General features: G+C 48.4%; 1 protein-coding gene across 1 annotated transcript in view; it reads left to right on the top strand.

The window, feature by feature from the left end:
• Nucleotides 1-18,145, top strand: part of ATP8B4 (ATPase phospholipid transporting 8B4 (putative)) — a 78,276-nt gene that overhangs the window by 37,131 nt on the left and 23,000 nt on the right. Inside the window, exons 7-13 of the mRNA XM_038750365.1 lie at nucleotides 4,112-4,182; nucleotides 4,629-4,711; nucleotides 9,839-9,997; nucleotides 10,742-10,830; nucleotides 11,989-12,185; nucleotides 14,477-14,688; nucleotides 17,850-17,893. Coding sequence (XP_038606293.1) covers nucleotides 4,112-4,182; nucleotides 4,629-4,711; nucleotides 9,839-9,997; nucleotides 10,742-10,830; nucleotides 11,989-12,185; nucleotides 14,477-14,688; nucleotides 17,850-17,893 — 855 coding nt within the window. The remainder of the gene's footprint in view (nucleotides 1-4,111; nucleotides 4,183-4,628; nucleotides 4,712-9,838; nucleotides 9,998-10,741; nucleotides 10,831-11,988; nucleotides 12,186-14,476; nucleotides 14,689-17,849; nucleotides 17,894-18,145) is intronic.

Below are 18,145 nucleotides of genomic sequence, written 5' to 3' on the forward strand. Positions count from 1 at the left end.
GAGGGTGGAATGGAAGGGGAGGTGGGATAAGGGGTGCAGGGGAAAGGGTGAAGGGAAGGCAGAGTGGGGGTGGAAGGAGTGGGAGGAGGAGAGGAGCAGAGTGCCGCTGGGAGCACGGGATGGAGGATACCATGTGCAAGTTGGGCCCTGTGGGGTCCAAGACCAAGAGCTAGTATGGAAGGTCCTGAGGCTCCCCACACCCTGAGAGGCTCAGGGGCAGACCTGCTACCCCCAACCTCTGCCGACAAGTGGCTGCAGCCTTGGGACTGACCCAGCAAGTCCATCCTTGGTTGAGCCCCGGGATCACTGCTGGCAAATTGGGTGGATGCCGCTGGGCCAGTGAGGCCCTCATTTTCCTTCTCTCCCTTCCTCTCTTTTTTCTCCCTCTCTCCTCCCTTTCTTCTCTCCCTCTCTCCCCCTTGTCTTTCTTCCTTTCCACTCCTCTCTCCCTCTTCCCTCCATCTCCCTCTCTACCCCGTCTCTTTTCTCTCCCTCACTCCTTTTCTCTCCTTCTATTTTTTCCCATTTCCCTTGGTTCTCTGGGTTTATGTCTGTCATGGCATCCAGAACAGCTAGGAAACCATAGAACATTAGGTGTCTGAACAAGCTCTGGAGGTGACACGGGAACTGTGGTGATGAGAGGCAGTGGTAAGCAGTATAGAACTGATCCTCCAGGGAGCACTGTGTTGCTGGTTGGTGCATTTCAATTTGGTATTGACCTCTGCTTCACACTGCCACAATAATGTCTAATATATTAAAACATTGAATAAACAGTAGCAATCGTTTTCTGTTCACATGTTAATATACAGTTAAGAGTTACCTTAAAATGACTGTTCCCAGGCACCATGGTGGCCTGGCTGGAGAATTGAGCAAACAGTGTCTACTCTCTGGAGCTCCACCCTCCCCCGCCCTTCCACCCTCTGTCCTATTTCTCTCTTTCCAAGGCTGGGCAGGAACCGCAGCTACACTGGGGAGGAAAGGGTGGTGAGGATAGAGTGGCTGTTCAAGTGGTTAGCAGATGGTCTGTCCCCTGCCCAGTCTCAAGGGTTCAGCAATCAATCAATTAATCATGCAGGTACTGAGTGATTACTGTGAGCAGAGCACTGCACTATACGCTTGGAAGAGTACATTACAATGGAGTCAGAAAACATGATCCCTGCCCATAAGGAGATTCCAGTCTACAGTCGTCAGTATTCATTCATCATTCAATCGCATTTAATGAGCACTTACTATGTGCAGAGCACGGTACTCAGCACTTGGGAGAGTACAATATAACAAAAAACAGATGCATTCCCTGCCACCATAGCTGATGGCTCTGGAGGGGCTTCTGAGTTCCCCTCTCTGGCACAAATGCCCTTCTGCCTATTCTGGGGCAGGGCCAGCCACGTAGCTACTCTGGGAAACCCCAGGAATCAGCTGCAGACTGCTTAGGAAGTTGAGGAACTCATAGAGTCAAGATGTCAAAATCTCTGCTGGCAACAGCCAACTGCCTCCATGTGAGTCCTCTCTTTCCCTGGGCTCTGCTCAGCTCAAAACAGATTCTTGGGGAGACACAAAACAGAGAGGACTAACGGAAAGAGCCATTTGAAGCAGTGTGGATAGTGGATACAGCATGGGCCTGGGAGTCAGGAGGGCCTGGGTTCTAATCCTGACTCCACCACCAGTCTGCTGTGTGACCATAAGCAAGTCATTTAATGTCTCTGTGCCTTAGCTACCTCATCTGAAAAATGGGGATTAAGACTGTAAGCCCTATGTGGGATATGGACTGTGTTCAACCTGATTAGCTTGAAACTACCCAAGCACTTAGAACAGTGTCCAGCACATAGTAAGCCTTTGTCTTGTTTTATGCTGTTGAGTCACCGCCAACCCATAGTGACTCTTTGGATACATCTCTCCCTGAACATCCAACCTACATCTGCAATCATTCTGGTAGTGTACCCATAGAGTTTTCCTGGTAAAAGAGGTTTTCTATTGCCTTCTTCAGCACAGTAAATTTGAGTCTCTGCCCTCGACTCTCTTCCATGCCAGTGCTGCCCAGTGCAAGTAAGTTCTGACTTGTAGAAGATTGCCTTCTACTTGCTACCCACTGCCCAAGCTAGGAACGGAATGGGTATGCCTCTGCTTGACTCTCCCTCCCTTAGCAGAGACTGGTATAGTACTGTAAATTCTCCAGGTGTGATCCTGAGAGGCAATAAGTCCTTAACAAATGCCATTATAAAAAAAAGAAAGAAAGGGAGAAGTTGCTTTAAGCATAGAAATACATTCAGTCCACAATTTACGTGCTACCTTTATAGGGGTTGGCTGTCAATCATTAAAGTGGGGATTTTAGTTTTCCTTTAAAAATAGCTGCATGTAGTTCTATTTATTAAGCTCATACTCTGAGCTAAGCTTTGGGGTAGATACAGGATAATCAGATCAGACTTGATCCCTGTGCCCTGTGGTACTCACATTCTAAGAGGCAGGGAAATAGGGCATCTTCTCCTACTGCAATCCAACTGGCACAGTCCGTGCTGCTTTAATGTTAATCTCTCTGTACCTCCATCTTTCTTTCTTGCCATCGACCCCTAGCTCATGTTCTCCCTCTGGCTTGGATCTCCCTCCCCCTTCAATATCTAACAGACCACCTCTCCCCAGCTTCTAAGCCCTACTATAATCACATCTCCTCTGAGAGGCTTTCCCTTTTAAAGTACTCAATCACCTTGCTCCCTCCTACCTCACCTTGCTACTTTCCTATGTCAACCCAGCCCACACTCTCAACTCTTCAAATGCCAACCTACTCACTGTTCCTCAGTTTCATCTATCTTGCCTCCATCCTGCCTCTGTCCTCCCCCTTCATACCCGCAGACAAATATTCTCCCCACTTTCAAAGCCTTATTGAAGGCACATCTCCTCCAAGAGATGCCCTCTTCTCCTCTTTTCCCACTCCCTTCTAGTTTGCCCTGATTTGCTCTGTTTTCTCACCCCTCCCTCAGCCCCTCAGCACATATCCATAATTTATTTATTTATATTAATGTCTATCTCCCCCTCTAGACTATGAGTTTGTTGTGAGCAGGGAATTTGTCTACCAACGCTGTGGTATTTTACTCTCCCAAGCACTTAGTACAGCGCTCTACATACAGTAAGTGCTAAATAAATATGAGTGATTGATTGAATGATTGATAGATAAGCCCTAACTTCCCTGTCTTAGCCCTCCCTTCTATGTGCCCTATGTACTTGGGTCTGTTTTCCTTAAGCACTCGATATTCACCCTTCCCCCAGCCCCACAGCACTTACAGACTGATCTGTTTGCAATGTGTTTTAATGTCAGTCTCCCCCTCTCTGGTCTGTAAGCTCCTTGTGGACAGGGGCCTTCTATACTTGCTCTGTTGTGTTGTACTCTCCCAAGTGCTTACTACAGTGCTCTGCAAACCATAATCACCCCCCAAAAAATTGATTGATTACACTTATTTTACAGAGGTGGAAACTGAGGCCTAGAGAGGTTCAGCCACTTACCCAAGGTCACATAACAGACCAGTGGTAGAACTGGTACTTAAACTTGAGACTCCTGACCCCTAGCTCCTTGCTCTTTCCATTAGAGTACATTGCCATTAGGCTAATTTTGTTTTATTGTACTCTTCCAAGCACTTAGTATGGTACTCTGCATACAGGAAGTGCTCAATAAATATGATTGTTTGATTGATTGATTGAGCTTGGACCACTGATTTACTGGAGCTTGGACAATTGACTTACTGGAAGCTTGGACCATTGACCTGACTTTTATTCATTCATTCATTCATTCAATCATACTTATTAAGTGCTGAGCACTGTACTAAGCACTTGGGAGAATACAATATAACAATAAACAGGCACATTCCCGGCCCACAACGAGCTTACAATCTAGAGGATGAGACAGACATTAATATAAATAAATAAATTATAGATATGTACATAAGTGCTGTAGGCTGGGAGGGAGGATGACTAAAGAGAGCAAGTCAGGGAGACCTGACTGAAAACTCAGACCACTGGCCTGAATGGGAGCCCAGACGACTGACCTGATGGGGGGCTTGGACCAATCCTCTTCCAGCCATAAGGGCATTAATTTCCTGACTTGATTTTTTTTCCTGTTTGCCAGGCTGACTTACTCCTCCTCTCGAGCAGTGAGCCCCATGGCCTTTGCTACGTAGAGACGGCAGAACTGGATGGGTATGTTGTTTGTAGAAATGCAATTATTCATTACTCCCAATTGGCTCCCAGCTAGGAAAACAGAAGGCTCTGGGATTGTGGGGAGGCGGGTGTCATTCTTTTTGCTGTTCTCAAAATCGAGGCTTTATTTTACAATCAAGGAGCCAGTAATCTCGAGTGGTTGAATGGGATGCTGGCTTCCCCCCTCCATCTCCTATGCTCGCCACCTCCCCCAAACCTCTGAAATGACCATCCCGCCCCCCTAACACTCTCATCCACCAGGAGCAAGCTACATCTCCATTAATGCTGCCTGGCCAGCATTACTGTTGGCTCACTCCCTCTGTGGCTCCTCGTTTGGATCTGGGGTCTTCCGAGTCCTGGGCCAGCCCAAAATGCATACAGGGTGGAAGCCCCCGGCCATCCTGGGCACAACCGAAGCCCAGGGAGACTTTTCATTGTTTCTGCAGGGAGACCAACCTGAAGGTCCGTCATGCCCTGCCAGTCACATCACTACTCGGCTCAGATGCCCACCTGCTGGCGGAGTTTGATGGTAAGTGGGGAAGAGTGTGTTTCGGGAAGCTACTGATGTTTTGTTGGCTCTAGGAGAAAGGCAGAGAATCTCCCTGCACTGAGATGCTCACTCTTGGGTTGGTAGTCCCCTTTAGGATGGGGTCCCAGCATTCTCGAGACACCATTCCTCCTCTGTGAATCCCCCCACCGCCCCCCATCCTGGTCTGGTATTCTGCAGCACCCAGGGCTGAGAAAGCCTCCCAGGAGACCCAGGCCTTCCTGGAGCCCCTGGACAGGCTCTGTTCATGCGTGGTGTCCCTGGCCAAGGCATCGGGGCCAAGCTGACCCACACCCTGGGCCCCAATTCTCTGGCTGCAGCAGCTGAACCTTCCCACGAATGGTTCAGCCCACTTGTCTACCTTCCTGCCAGCCAAGGCACCATCCACAAGCCAGACCTGTCCAGGCACTGGTTCACCTGCCCACTCTCTTACCTGCCCATACTCCCATCCCCAAGCCCACCAGCCCAGGCAGCATCCACCCACCCATCTACCCAGACACCCTTCCTCCTACCCACCCAGGCAGCCACAGCCCATCCCCCTGCCTGCCTGCTTACCCGCTCTGAATCTGTTGGGATTATTCAGTGTGGCTTGGTGGTTTCCTCATCATTTTCCTGCAAATGTATTTTCCTCATTTTCCATGAAATTTAAACATTAGCCAGGGCATTGGGGTAATCCTAGAACTCAAGTTACAGACCCACTTCTGCTCTGCCTCTTTTCACATGTGCAACGAGTAGTTTGTGTTGTGCCAAGTCTTTTCCTTCTGGAAACAGTTAAGATTTGCAGTAACTTCAGTACCAAGAAGGTTGGAACTTGAGGGTCCACAGCACCAACTGAATTCTTTCAGATTCAAAAGGATTTGCATGATTTAAAGCAGGAAAGCCAGGAAATTCCTAAGGTTAAAATGAATGACATTTTTTTTCTACAGAATACATTTTTGTATTTTTCCTTTTCTAACTAAAGTCCTAGCACTATATTGCTTCACATAGAATCAGTTACCACAGGTAGCTTTACTGCTGGGAACAGCAGCAGGTTCTGAAGGAGTTTGGGCACATCCACGGCTGAATGTCTGTGCTGGGGCATAATGATGAGAATCAGGAGTGGAGAGGGAGTGTTGAGCAGACCATGGTGGGTCACTGGGGGATAGGCAGCGATGGATAGGAGAGAGTAGGGGGTATTGGATGGATCACGCTGGGTCTCCAGGGGAGTCATGGATGGATAGGGTTGTTGGACAGACCATTCCTAACTATACAGATAGGTGTCCAAAAGGGCCACCAGCACATGGTTCCTCCAGGTGCCCCCATCAGAATCAGAGCCCTGGGATGGACACTCTGACATATTTGTATGTTCTTATGTTCAAAACTAAGGTAACCCTAGATTGAACGTGACCTCTAAAATCCTCCCTTTCAGAATAACCTGTTTCCATTCACCTTTCTCCACTCCACGGCCTGTCTGTCACTCGTCTCCTGCCTTTAAATCATCCCTTTGGTCATTCCTTTATTAACATTCCCCTTTTTGTCCTTTTTAAGCTCTTTTTTGGTGAATCACAGTCTGGAAGGGATTTCATGATTGTTTGGTTTGAGAATCACCATTACCTATGTTTCCCCTCTGAGACTGAGAAGCAGCATGGCCTACTGGATAGAGCACAGGCCCAGGAATGAGAAGGACCTGGGTTCTATTCCCAGCTTTGCCATTTGTCTTCTGTGTGACCTTGAGCAAGTCACTTCACTTCTCTGTGCCTCAGTTACTTTATTGGTAAAATGGGTATCAAGGCTGCGAACCCCATGTGCGACATGGGCTGCATCCAACCTGAGTAACTTGTATCTACCCCATTGATTAGTGCAGTGCCTGGCACATAGTAAGCGCTTAACAAATAACATAAAAAAAATCCTAGGACCCATGATGTTCTAGGGATTTCTTCCTTGGTCCCAGACCTGAACAGCACCTGGAAAGGAAATGTTTTCTTTACAGGTCAGTGGAAAATGTCCCTGTTTGCACTTCTACACTGTCTGGAGTGGTCGACTTACATACCTGACTGTTTTTCACATCCCCATTCCAGTTTTTCCTTTCTCTTCTTCTTTCTGTAAATTACTGTGGAGCACTCTCTCTCCCTCTTCCTCTTCAGTTTTAAGACACTCAATCAGCTCTATCCCTCCTCCCTTTACCTTGCTGATTTCTTACTACAACCCAGTCCACATACTTCACCCCTCTATCACCACCCTACTCACTTTTCCTCAATCTCATCTATCCCAACTCTGACCCTTTGCCTAAATCCTCCCACTGGGCTGGAACTCCCTCCCACTTCATAGCTGGCAGGCCACCCCTCTCCCAACCTTCACAGCCCCACTGAAAGCACATCTCCTCCAAGAGGCCTTCCTGAAAAAGACTTCACGTCCCGTATTTGCCCTCTATTCTGCATCACCTAAAGTACTTGGGTCGGTACTCCTTAGTCAATCAATGATATTTTATGGAGCACTTACCGTATACAGAGCACTATGCTAAGCTCTTGGGAAAGTACATTACGACAGAGTTGATAAAGGTGATTCTTGCCTACAAGGAACTTAAAGTCTACCTTAAACACTTTGATTTCCACCACCTCTCCCCAGCACTTATGTACATATAACAATTCATAAGAATTATATTCCTAGTTAATCACTTACTTTGTGCCAAGCACTGTACTAATCAATGGAGTAGATACAAGCTACTCAGGTTGGATGCAGCCCATGTCCCACATGGGGTTCGCAGCCTTGATACCCTTGACACTGTCCCTGTCCAACATGGGGCTCTGACACGGAGTGTTGTGGGGAGTAGGATTTAATCCCCTTTTTACAGATGGGGAAACTGAAGCAAGAAGAAGTTAAGTGACTGGCCCAAAGTCACAGAGCAGGGATTAGAACCCACGTCTTCTGACTTCCAGGCCCTTGCTCTTTCCACTAGGCCCTCTACTTCCCAGGTGTAATTTATTTCAATGTCTGTCTCCCCCTCTCGTCTATAAGCTCCTTCTGGGTAGGGAGGGAGTCTACCTACTCTTATTGTATTGTACTTTCCCAAGGGCCAGGTGCAGTTCTGTATGCACAGTAAGCCCTCAATAAATACCACTGACTGATTACTACCACCATTACCACCAAGAGCACAGGACTTTCTCTGGACAAAGCAGGATCTCAATTAATTATACTTATTGAGCACTTCCTCTGTGAAAAGCATGCTTCTAAGGATTTGAGAGGGTATGATAAAATTAGTAGATATGATCCCAGCCTTCAAAAAGCTTGCATTCTAGTAGGAAAACAGACACTAAAATAAAGTCTATCTAGGTAGGTGAAGCAACTGAGTTTAAAGGTATGTATCCAAGTTCTGTTGGGGGAAGGGGTGGGGAGAAGACTCTGCCCTATCTCTTCCCCAGTACATAACACAGTGCTTAGCACATAATAAGCACTTAATGAATACTGTAACCAACTAACTGGTTCTAAAATACTAACTACAAACTACCTGATTCCTTCAGGACTCTCTTGTGACAAATGGGTGATTTATTAAACATAACAAATTCACCCCTGCTAAGGTTCCAGGCTCTCCTTGAGTTCAAAGACTCTAATTCTGAACCTCCCAAAATAGCTCATAGTGTCTTCCTGAGGGTTGGGATCTCAGGGCTGGCACCGTGTGGAGAACAGAACTGGCAGAGGAGGCTGAATTTGGAATGATAAACCAGGATTTCATGGTGCACTCTACAGCCATGTTGTATATTCTCGTATATTCCACGGGTCAAAAATGTCATCCTGACTCCCTCAAAGTCTTTTAAACCAGTGAAAGTTGAGTAGTCGTTTTTGTCTAAATAATTTATGCAATGGGTAAACTTCTACAAATTGTTCTAATATTGCAGCAAATATTTATGCTGAACCAGAATTCATTTTCTTATGGATTTATGGGCTCTGAAGCCTTTCTCCAAGTTAGGAGATGCTAAAGTTTTCATCCAACGATCCTGTTTGCCCCTCCCAATTCTCATTGGCAGATCAGGGATCTGTTTGCACTTGAAACCTTTTCTGAATCCATTTTGTTTGCAACTGAGCCTAGGCTCTGTTTTCTGCAACTCATGACAAGTTTACATACTTACTCTGACTGTTAATGCTGATTCATCTCTGAAGGAAAGGTTGGTGTGGGTTTCAGAAATCACCCAGGATCTTGTGGGCTTTCTTCATCCTAGTGTGCTGTGAAGGTGAAATGTAGAAGAGTAAAGCCTTTCTTTCATAATCCTCTCTATTTATAGAACACTGGCCCTTCTGCACAAACACTGAAATTATAAAATGATTTGATTGGACTTGCCCCCAGTGAATGCATGAAACAATCGCTGTGGCCCAGGCTTACAGGAAAATCAGTCTGATATTTCCAGTAAAAAGAGAGGGAAGCAGTGTGTGGAAAGACCAGTTTGAGAAAGTGGCTCCTTCTGCCAGTAACCTAGCAGCCACTCACTAACCACTGTGGTAGTCCCTCTGGGCCTTTATCTATCCATTGGGAAAAATGAGAAAAGATGGTTGTCTAGCAACCCAGAGCAACACAGTCCCACGGTCAAGAGCCGGGCCCAAGTGGAGCCAGGAATTCTGTCCTGGAAAGAGGAAGCTGAGATGGAAAACATGGAATTGCTTTTTACCAAATCCCACCTCCCAGGACCAGATGAGGGCTAGGGTCAGTTTATAAATTATTTATTGATATTTATGTCTGTCTCTCCCTCTAGACTGTAAGCTCATTGTGGACAGGAAATGTGTTTGCAAACTCTGTTGTATTTTACTCTCCCATGTGCTCTGCACTCATTAAGTACTCAATAAATATCATTGATTGATTAGTTGATTGAGAATTGGACTCTGGAATGGAGATGGTCAGGGAAAATTGAACACTGGGATGGTGGAAATTGTTGAAGAATTGGACTCTGGATGAAGGAAGTTGGTGAAGGATTGATCTCTGGGATGGGGGAGAACAGTGGAGAATTGAACTCTGAGACAGGGTCCCATTCATTGGTGCTGGCCCCAGGAGGGAGGGGAACAGACACACCCTGGAGGCTCAGAGCCCTGGGGAGGGGTGAGCCTGGTCGACATCATGTCCTGTGGATTTTCCTTTCCCTGCAGGGACTGTCTCCTGTGAGCCACCAAACAACACCCTGGATAGATTCTCTGGAGTGCTGAGATGGGGAGAGGGCCAGTTCCCCTTGAATGCCACCCACGTGCTGCTCAGAGGGTGTGTGCTGAGAAACACAGACTGGTGCTTCGGAATGGTGGTGTTTGCAGGTACCGTGCTCCCCACTGCGCCCGTTTTGGCCACCCTTTGACAAGTGTGCATTAGCCAGACCAGGTGAAGGTGAATTCTGGGAAGGGGGCCTGGTGGGAAAAGGTCTGTTGAGGCGGAGGCCTGGTAGAGAGGTGCCAAGTGGAGAAGGGTCCTGGAGGGGAGGGGTCCTGGTTGGCAGGCGGAACTTTGGGATTTCGTGGCAGTCCCAGGGTGCGACTTTCCAAACTGGGGCCCCAGGCCCAGGCTGCCGATTTCATCCCACCCAAGGATCTGGTCTCCGTCAGCTACTTCCCTCCAGAACTCTATGCCAGCCAAATTGGTCCTGCCCCTGGGGCCGCCGCAACTGGTCATGAGGTGGTGGATCCCTATTGATTGACTGATGATGTCCTGCCATGGAATGGTTCACTGGCTACCTGGGCCCCCTTGGGCCAGTCAGGTCCTCCCTGTTTGGCAGAGGGTGGGACACTTGGCCAAGGTTGGAACTCTGTGGGGGCTCCAGTTTCGCCCCACTGAGACTAATTCCTGTGCCAGGTGGCACTGGAGATGTTTGCAGGAGTCCTGGAATAGGGAAGGAAGACTAATTGACTGTCCTCCGGCCCTCAGAGAAAGAAAACCATTACCCAGCAGAGCAGTGTGTGTGTGTGTGTGTGTGTGTGTGTGTGTGTGTGTGTGCGTGCGTGTGCACACATGGGTAATTGTAAACTTTGTGTACGTACATGTGCTGTGCTGATGTGTGTCCACAGGTCCTGACACCAAGCTAATGCAGAACAGTGGCAGAACAAAACTGAAAAGAACGAGCATCGACCGACTGATGAATACACTTGTTCTGTGGGTAAGTCACAGCCAAGCTCACAGGAGCTAGGGCAGGCCCTGGGGCAGGGCTCAGTCCAGGCACCAGGGTGAGTGCCAGATCAGGTACCAGGGGCTGGGGCCAGGACAGGAACCAAGGCAGGGTTCAGGTGGCCACTTTCCCCTCTACCTCCTCTGCTCCCTTCACTCGGTCAGCTAGTTGGTCACTCAGTCGTATTTGTTGACTGTGTGCACAGCACTGTATTAAGAGCTTGGGAGATGACAATATAACAATATAACAGACACATTCCTTGCCCACAATGAGCTTACAGTCTAGTGGGGAGACAGACATTAATATTAATAAATAAGTTACAGATATGTACATAAGTGCTGAGGGGCTAGGATGAAGATGAATAAAGGGAGCAAATCAGAGTGATGCAGAAGAAAGTTGAAGAAAAGGAAAAGAGAGCTTAGTCAGGGAAGGCCTCTTGGAGGAGACGAGCCTTCAATAAGGATTTGAAGTGGGGAGAGTAGCTGTCTGTCAGATATGAGGAGGGAGGGTGTTCCAGGCCAGAGGCAGGTTGTGGGCAAGAGGTTAGTGACAAGATAGATGAGACTGAGGTACAGCAAGATGGTTAGGATTAGGGAAACAAAGTGGAGGGGTGGGTTGTAGTAGGAGAGTAGCAAGGTAAGGTAGGAGGGGGCAAGGTGACTGAATGCTTTAAAGCCAATGGTGAGGAGTTTCTTTTTGATACAGAGGTAGATGAATAATCACTGGAAGTTCTTGAGGAAAGGGGAAACATGGCCTGAACGTTTTTGTAGAAAAATGATTCTAGCAGCAGAGTGAAGTATGGACTGGATGGGGAGAGACAGGAGGCTTGGAGATCAGCAAGGAGGCTTGGATCAAACAATCAATCCTTATTAATTGAGCATCTGCTATGTACAGGGCACTGTATGTTCTAATCACTCAGAAGAGTACAGTAGAATTGGTAGACAGGATTCCCACTCTTGAGGAGTTTCCAGTTTCACAGGGAAGATAAAGAGGTAAATTAATGTTTGCCTTCCCAGAGATGGGCAGTATGGGTCAGGGGCTGGGGCATCTTTGTTCTTCCAGGGGGGACTTCTCCCATCCTCTCCTCCCCGGGGCTTGGCCTGGGGGACCCAACCTTCCTCTGACCTCCCCTGCCGCCTCTCATTTCAGATCTTTGGGTTTCTGATCTGCCTGGGGGTTTTCCTGGCCATCAGCAACTCCGTGTGGGAGCAGCAGGTGGGGGTCCGATTCAGGCACTTCCTCTTTGGCGACGAAGAGGAGACAGATTCTGTGTTCTCGGGATTTCTGACATTTTGGTCTTACATCATCATCCTCAACACTGTCGTCCCCATTTCCTTATATGTCAGGTAAGATGCCCGGGACCCTGCCGTGAACCCTGTTCCTGGGGTGCAATCCCTATAGTAATGGCTACCGAGGGAGAAGGGCTTGTGCCCCAAGCGGGCCGGAACTAATGCTACCAGTGGACCTCAGATCAGGCCGGCAAGTAAGGCTGGGGGAACTGCTTTGAGAGTCAGCTGTGGCACAGCTCTTTAGATCTTTGGTTTGGGCTGGAGCCTTAGGCCTCACAGCTACCACATTCCATAAGCGCTTAACAAATACCAACATTATTATTATTATTATGATCCGACATTCCCTCAAAAGATAGGCCCGCCTTCTCGAGTCCATTTTCTGTTTTCTTGTCTACCATCACAACGGGCTGACAAGGTAACAGAAATCTACAGTAGTGTTAGCTCCGTGTTGCCAATATAAAATATGCATCTGGCTTTCCAGGTGCAGGCTGAAAAATAGATCACCCGGTTTTCTTTAGACTCATCATTAACCAATGACCCCCGAATGACTCAAGTAATTTCCAACAATAGACTTTGAGTCTATTAAAGTCAAAAATACTTAAATACTTAATACTTAAATACTTAAAGTCTATTGAGTTGGAAGAGTTTTCCAAAGGTGTGGAAGCATAGTCTCACACCTGCTTCCAGGTCATTTGTTACATCTTCCAGTGTGTCTTGGAAGAATACATACAGCAGGTTTGGATCCAATATGCTCCTTCTAGACTGTAAGCTTCTTGTGGGCAAGGAGCATGTCCAACAACTCTATTATATTGCACTCTCCCAAGTGCTTAGTACAGGGCTATGTGCACACTAAGCCCTCAATAAATACCATTGATGGATTGATTGAGCCCCGCTTTGCTCCATTGGTGATGGGGAATGGAGCGGACCAGGAAAGCCCTGGCTCTGACCTGATCAGCCACACCACCAAGAAGTGGTCTCAGAATCTTGCTAGGTTTTTGGGGCAGCCAATTTGCTGATTTTCAGAGTTCAGGTAGACTGCAGTATTCCTACAATTTCAGGCTCAGTGAGAGGAGGCAGGAATTGCCTCATGCCACAGTTCATGTATCCCATGAACTGCCATGACACTAAGCAGCCAAGTCAGACCTCCAGAATAGCTGTCCATTGCCCCCACAGTTTATAATCTTGTTCTAGTGTGACAACGGAGCATGCCCAGGGAAACTGCAGCTGGAATAATCTTTTTGAGACTCAGAGAGTTACTCTGTAGGCACATTCAACAAGCCAGGTTGCATCTTAAAAGACTGCACTTTTGAGTTTACTCAGAGGAAGATGAGAATTCACAGGAATAAGAAGGGAAGCTCCAGGTACTGTCTGCCCACACTAGGCTTCCCCACAGAACAGCCACAATTGAGCAAGTAGGTAATTAGCGCTTAGTGCAGTACCTGGCACAAAGTGCTTACCAAGTACCATTTAAAAAATGGCAAGTGCTCAATAAATACCCCTGAACTATTGATAAAGCAGGTAATGGGGCTCTTGCCACATCTAATCCTGGGGGCAAAGGTAGCAACAGAGTGAGGCCAGGATGCCAGCAGAGTGGGAGAAGAGTGGGAAGAGATCTCTCCAGTCCCAGCAAATACAGGGCCTTCTAGGCCTTGTGAGAAGCCACGCCTAGAACAGAAAATAGCCCTGGGCGTTTTGGGAAATGCAATTAAACCCCTTTTTCCCCAGTGAATGGAACTCCAAGATGGTTTAGAGTCTGTTTGGAAGACGCATGGCACAGGGGTAGCAGTGCTACAGCATGTAACAGATGGATAATCAGATAGTAAGGACACTAAGAGAAAAATGCTGCCACAATGAGGTTCTGGAGGGAAGAGAGAACCCTCAGCCTCTTCCCAGCTCCTCCAGGCCCCTTCTGTCCCCTCCCAGCCCTGGACAAACAGTCCTCAGTTAACAAGAATCCCAGTCCTGCCCCTCCCCCACACCTCCAGAACCTCATTCAGGCTCCTCTGGGAGGACAGTCTTGCTCCCAGAGGTGTGGATGATGGTCTGGGGAAGGGGCTTCAGGTCTTGGTTGGGTTTCTGGGGGTCTCTGGGCCCTGGGGTCTTCACCTCCACCCACTCCCTGCCCTGCCAAGGATGGGGTTCTAGTCCTGGGGCTCTTGCAGCCTGAAGGACCAGTCCAGGGGTGGGGCGGTGTCAGTGGCCTGGGAATTCCCAGGGCTCCGGTCTGCTTGAATGTCTTCCCACGTGGTCCCTCTGAAGCTGAGAGGATGCTGGCAGAAGCCTGGGTTTGGCAAAGGCCTGTGCTTTCCGAAGCTGACAGAGATTCTGTTCATTTGACTCACCTCCAGTGTGGAAGTTCTCCGACTGGGACACAGCCACTTCATAAACTGGGACCGGAAAATGTATTACCCCGCCAAGGAGGCACCAGCCGAGGCTCGCACCACGACACTCAATGAGGAGCTGGGCCAGATCGAGTACGTGTTCTCCGACAAGACCGGAACCCTGACCCAGAATATCATGACCTTCAAGAAATGCTCCGTCAATGGGCGAGCCTACGGCGGTACGTCCAGCTGCCTCCTACCCGCAGCTCACTCCTTCTCTGCCAGCCAGCCCTCCAGTGAGGACCTGGACCGGCAACCTCACCGATCAGTGGGAAATGAGCCTCCATGTTATCAAGTAGCTCATCCACATTGGTGGGAGCATTCTCTAAGGGGCTCGACCATCCACAGTGCTTACTAAGCCCTGGGGAGAGCTCAGTAGAGTCAGTAGACATGATCCCACCCCTCAAGGAGCATCCAGGCTACCCTGGGCCAAGCACTGAATTGAAAGCTTGGGGGAGTACAGAGAGGTAGTAGACACCATCCCTTCCCTAAAAGAACTTCCAGGCTAGCAGGGGAGACAGACAATAAAATGAATTATTGGTAGAGGTGGAAACAATGAATTGTAAAAACAAGAACATTAGTACAACAGCCCCTGGCAGTCATGGAGGGAGGTGGGTTGTCAGAGCATCCAGGGCAGGAGGTTCATGGAGTGTTTTTGCGGGTGCTCTGATGCTCGTCATTGCTTCCTGCTGGTGATCTGCAGGTTAACAACCTATACTGTCTGTCAGTCAGGATCTAATCAGCCATGCCCTGGTGAGACAGCTTTCCCCAGCCCCGAGGGAACCAGGACCAATTAGCTTGGGCCTATAGAGCTCCAGAGACTGATCTGTGGTGCTCTGGAGAGAAGTCGCAGCTGGCTGGCGTTTTTGAGGGCAGCAGGCAGACTGTCAAGTGGGAGAAGTGGGATGGGGGCCTTGGCAGGGAAGGTGGAGAGATGGAAAGAACCTTGCCCAGCTCAAGGTTTGGGCTAGAGTGGAAAGCCCTGGTGAGGAGGGGATGTGTCATGGTTCTGGTGTACTTCCTGCTGCTTGGTACAGAGTATTGCTCCCAGGGGGCGTCACTCAGTATCTACCATGGGGCCCCAGTGGCTTGAAAAAGGGATCAGTTGCTTGGTAAAGCCCCTCTAAGTTGGTCCACGTTTGACCATTAACCTGGTGGGTCGATTACCTTTGAGCACCTCAGCTCACCTGCCATGACACCTGCCCCCCTTTGCCACCCCTGCCTCCTCCAGAGAGTGGAGCCACTGGGGCCCAATCCTATCCTGCCCCTAACTGTGTGCCCAGGGCCCACCGGGCCTTTCTCCCACCAGCCAGTGGGAAGCCCCTCGCAGCTGGATGCCCATGCCCTCCAATGCCAATTTTTCCTGACATCGTTTTGGTTGGTGCTTTTGGAGGAGACCGCTGGGGCCATCCCCCTCGCTCCACAGCTCAAAGGTGTCCATATTAAATCGATCAGTCTGCCAATCAGTGTTATTTGTTAAGCTATTACTGTGTGCAGGGATCTGTACTAAGCGCTTGGGAGAATACAATACAGTGGATTTGGTAGACATGATGAGAAGCATCATGGCCTAATAGCAAGAGCACAGGCCTGGGAGTCAGAGGATGTGGGTTCTAATCCTTGCCCTGCCACTAGTCTGCTGTGTGATCTTGGGCAATTAACTTACCTCCTCTATGCCTCAGTTACCTCATTTGTAAAATGGGGATTAAGACTGTGAACCCCATGTGGGACAACCTGATCACCTCGTATCTACCCCAGTGCTTAGAACGTGCTTGGAGTGTATTAAGCACTTAACAAATACCATCATTATTACTATCATTATCGTTATTATTATTATTATTATTCCTGCTCTCAAGGAAAGGTCCACGGCCTAGTGGATGAAGCATGGGCCAGGGAACCAGAGGACCTGGGTTCTAATCCTAGCTCTACCTCTTGCCTGCTGTGTGACCTTGGGCAAGTGGCTTACCTTCTCTGTGCCTCAGTTTCCTCATCTGTAAAATGGGAATTCAATACCTATTCTTGGCGTGGCTCAGTGGAAAAGAGCCCGGGCTTTGGAGTCGGAGGTCATGGGTTCAAATCCCGGCTCCGCCACTTGTCAGCTGTGTGACTTTGGGCAAGTCACTTGACTTCTCTGGGCCTCAGTTACCTCGTCTGTAAAATAGGGATGAAGACTGTGAGCCAACCGTGGGACAACCTGGTCACCTTGTAACCTCCCCAGAGCTTAGAACAGTGCTTTGCACATAGTAAGCGCTTAATAAATGCCATTATTATTATTATTATTATCTTACTTAGACTGTGATCTCCATGTGCGACATGGACAATCCCCAATCTGAATAACTTGTATCTACCCCAGTGTTTAGAACACTGGAGCTTAGAGTTTAGTGAGAGAGACAGACATTAAAATAAATTGCATAGGGGAAATGACAAGGTATAAGGATGCATATCTGAGTGTTGTGGGGCTGAGTGTGCAGTGAACATCAAAGGGCTTAAGGGGTACAGACCCAAGGGCATAGGTAATACAGAAGGGAGGACAAATAGGTAGGAAAATGAGGGATAGTGTACTCTCCCAAGGGCTTAGGACAGCACTCTGTACACAGTAAGTGCTCAATAAATGTCATTGATTGATTGACTGATCTATTCACCAATAGATCTGGCCAGTCCTGGAGCCAGATTACCAGGAGCCTTGGGCACAGAATTCACTGAGTAATTGATTCATTGATTCATTCTTGGCTCCACCACTTGTCTGCTATGTGGCTTTGGGCAAGTCACTTCACTTCTCTGGGCCTCAGCTACCTCATCTGTAAAATGGGGATTGAAACTGTGAACCTCATGTAGGACAGGGACTGTGTCCAACCTGATTTACTTGTATCCACCCCGGTGCTCAGTTCAGTGCCTGGTACATAGTGTGGGCTTAATAAACACCAAAATTACTTATTATTATTATCATTCATTCACTCATTTGATCGAATGGACTGAGTGCTTATGGTGTGCATGCTTGGGAGAGTGCAATGGAGGGGAAATTGGACACAGTCCCTAATCCTCACAGAGGCTCTCAATATGAAAATAGTTGCGTGTGTCTATATGTGAGCAGAGGGCAATGGCCACAAGTAAAGATTCGGACACTGGCTCGGAAACATGCTGGTATTCAGTGCTTGGTACAGTGCCTGGCACGTAGTAAGCACTTAACAAATACCATAGTCATTGTTATCATTATTATTATTGGTCATCACTGTGTCCCAAGTCTGAATGTCAGCGTCCCTGCCAGCAGCTAGAGGGAGCACAATCTTCACATTTCTGCCTGCTTGTTTGTTTGTTTTTCATTCTCGGTCTTCCTCTTTTGTAGGAGATGCATACGATGAGCTGGGAAGGAAGATGGAGCTGGCTGGGGTATGGGAATGGCACCTGGTTATTGGTTGTCTACTTGGGGGCATGGGGTGGTGGCTTAGGTTAAAGTGTCCTGCAGCCTGCTCGGGGCCACTCACAGACAGACTCTTGGGGAAGCCCTTGACCATCCTGGGAGTCCTGGAAGTCCTGGGGTGGGAAGCATCAGGCCCCAGGTGGATATCACTTTGGAGGCCCAGTCCAGTGCACTTCCAGGTGGAGGCTCTCTCTCTCCAGCCCTGGATCCACAGGTGGGCG

This window comes from Tachyglossus aculeatus, chromosome 8 (genome assembly GCF_015852505.1).
Source record: "Tachyglossus aculeatus isolate mTacAcu1 chromosome 8, mTacAcu1.pri, whole genome shotgun sequence".
Classification (NCBI taxonomy): Eukaryota; Metazoa; Chordata; class Mammalia; order Monotremata; family Tachyglossidae; genus Tachyglossus; species Tachyglossus aculeatus.